Here is a 3360-nt window from a genome sequence, read left to right on the forward strand (position 1 = left end):
GCTAAGTAGTGTTCTACCATATGATGAACACCTACTTATCACTCGATTAAGATAGTGATCTACTATGCGATAATTTACGATCTGGTCTTTTTTGAACGTTCTATCTCCTTAGAATGATTGCAAATAGTGGTCTACCATGTGATGTGTCGATATTTTAATTACAGTCGTTATACATTCACGTCACTGAACAACTTGATTACCTCCACACCGTCATTCCTGCAAATGACGTTGTTCATTAATAGTGGCCTACAAAGCGTTGTGCCCTTATCTATCCCTTATTCCCAAATAGTGACCTACCATGTGATGAGTAATTATTCATCAACAACATCACCACACCCCAGCAAGCCTACCATGTGATGAGCCTCGCTTTCAAAACACCAGGTTGAGTTATTATAACAAACGGCACAAGTAAACTTGATTACAACTTAACTGTTGTAATCGTGCTTGAACACTTAATCCAACACGTTTAATGGCTAAGGATAGAGGAAAAATCTTAGAAGTAAGCCTAAGAAAAACTCCTCAACAACTTACCATGCTAAGGGCAAAAGCATGGCTAGTCTAACTTAAACGGCAGTTGTCACTACTGCAAATGGGACTATTGGCGAAGGACAAATCCGTCGCCAAAAGTCAAAAATCCATCGCTAATTGTTTTAGCAACGGAAAAATATAAATTTCATCGCTAAAAAGCCGTCACTATTATCAGGGTAGGTAAAGCCACATTTAGCGACGGCTAATCCGTCGCTAAATATCAGTGACGGTTATATAGCGACGGAAAATCCGTCGTTTATGTATAATTTTTTGACGACGGTATTTTCCGTCGCTATATATTTAACTGTCGCTATATTTATTGGCGACGAAAAATCCGTTGCCAAAATCTATATTTATTAGCGACGGTTATATAGCGACGGAAAATCCATCGCCAAAAGCACATATTAGTGCATGTCTGGCGTGTCAGTTTTCCGTCGCTAAAAGATCGTTTAGCGACGGAATATCCGTCGCTAAAAGTAAACTAAAATTTTTTTAAAATTTTTTTTGAAAATTAGAAATTCATGTACAATATTTTTCACAATAATAACATGTACAACACAAGCACATATAACACATATTTCATTCTCACGCATATATAACACATATTTCACTAAAAACATAATAAATATCCCAACATTATAAATGTTATTTATACAACATACCCATTGTTTTCAATGTTAAAACAAATAATATCAGTCCCGATCATCATCATCCTCATCACCAACTCCACCTTGTCGAGAAGTCCCAGCCTAAAAATATAAATAAAACGTTATAGAGCAATACGTACATCATCAAAAACTAAATTTTACAGTAAAGTAACAAATTATAAAACAACATGGCATGACATGCAAGTATAGTAATAATAGAGTATCATGGCATATTCTTACATGTTATATGAATCAGAGAGAGTATCATGGCATATTTTTATATATTATACACAAGCACGCACATGTTTTTAACAACGCACGCACACACTCTAACCTCACCCGCACACACGCACGCACGCGTACCTATCTCCACCAACACGCACACACGCACGAACGAGTACCTAGCTCAACCCAATCCCCACACTTCCCCCTCCCCCACCACGACCAAACCCAACATCAAGCACGCACATAACGATCACGACAATACAACACATGCAACACCACAACACAACAATAACAACACCACCACCACCACAATAACAATCCCCCAACCCCACCCACCAACCAACCAAACTCCTACCCCCCACCCCCTCCCCCTCCATCATCATCACCACCACCACCACCACCACGACGAAAACACCCACCAACCAACAACATAACCAACGACCCTACACACGAACGCCCCACAACAAAACAAAATAACAACTAACTAACCAACTCACTATCCAATACAACCATCGCTACGCATGCACGCACCATCAACACCACCATCACATAAAAACATTAAGTATATAATTTTAGTTGTGTTTCGGAGAGAGATATAGTTTGTGTGTAACAGTTTGTGTGATATCATTTAGTCACACGGCATACTCGTAACTAAGTAAGAATTTTATATTTAATTCATTTAATTAAAAAAGAAATATACATATATATATATATTACCTGATCCGCCAAAAACCGTCTCCTATATGCCTCCTGAGCATCAGAAGGTAGAGTCGATATAAACTGGGTGAATTCCAGCTCCCTCTGCTCCCGACGCCTCCGTTCTTCCTCCGCCATCTGGAGTAGCTCCGACTCCCGACGCGACTGCCAATCTTCCATCGCTTTCATCCGCTGCTCCATAGTCGGGTCTTGAGAAGAACTGCATCCTGGTGGAGCTGCAGACTCGTAGGTGCTACTGGACTCGTACGGCCGATGCTCGGATCCTCTCCACCTGTATCTGTTCTTCCTACTCGGTCCAATGACCGTCTCGATGATGCTATCCTCCTCCTCTCTACTTAATCGGGTCGGAGTGTTAGAATCGACCTGAGTCTGTGATAATTGCTCCTGCACCTTAGCATGTAATTTCTCCTGCGATATACCAAAACAACCCGGTCAATTCTAACACATTTAAAATGCATTGTTATAAAAATTAAATATACAAATTAACTGCTACTTACAGCCAGATCCCGGTTCTGCGCTTTCTTCACTTCATCGGCGTAATTTGGACTCCAACCAGTCAGAATACGATCTGCAAAATGCCCGAGTTCTCCCCTTCCCTATTTTATTCACATATATCATTAACTCATAACACATAAATTATACTCAAATTGATAACCTAAGAGCTAATATATTATATACCTCAAGCGCCAATTGATGATAATGCTGGCTGAAGGACCTGGAGCCCCCGTGATGCTCGTAACTGCGAGGCGCATTGCGGTTCCTTCTTGCTGTTTCAGCTTGAGCCTGCAAAACAATGTTAAACAGATATAATATAGAATTTCAAACAATAAATGAAAATATATACTTCAATAATACCTGAATTTCGGCCGTGTCCCAATAATCGCAAAGTGCAAAAAAATCTACTCCATCTACGCGCTCGTCAAGATGCCAGTAACGCTCCCAATCTTCTGTTCTTTAAATAAAATATTTTTTCTTCAGCTCAAACCGCCACCTCTTGAACGATAGATTGATTTGCGTGAAGCAGTAAGTCCAGGCACAAGCGTAATCGTCAAGAAAGAAAAATCGCTTCAGCATACAATGAAAAAAGAGATACAAATCAGTGTGTTAAACAAAATAATAAAATTACTAATAATTATGAGAATTAAAATAAATGACTCACACATATATATCTCCAACAAGCCACCAGTGCATCAATCCGCTGTGACTTCCACATCAAAAATATGTTGAAGAAATCATGTCAATT

At 39.5% G+C, this 3360-nt stretch overlaps 1 protein-coding gene across 1 annotated transcript; it reads right to left on the reverse strand.

The window, feature by feature from the left end:
• Nucleotides 1193-3025, reverse strand: LOC109821457. The gene is made up of 5 exons (XM_020387643.1): nt 3021-3025; nt 2796-2856; nt 2615-2713; nt 2118-2525; nt 1193-1277 (listed from the first exon to the last, which is right to left on the reverse strand). The coding sequence occupies exons 1-5, from the start codon at nt 3023-3025 to the stop codon at nt 1221-1223; spliced, it is 630 nt and encodes a 209-aa protein (XP_020243232.1). The 3' UTR covers nt 1193-1220.

This window comes from Asparagus officinalis, chromosome 8 (genome assembly GCF_001876935.1).
Source record: "Asparagus officinalis chromosome 8, Aspof.V1, whole genome shotgun sequence".
In the NCBI taxonomy this organism is placed as follows: Eukaryota; Viridiplantae; Streptophyta; class Magnoliopsida; order Asparagales; family Asparagaceae; genus Asparagus; species Asparagus officinalis.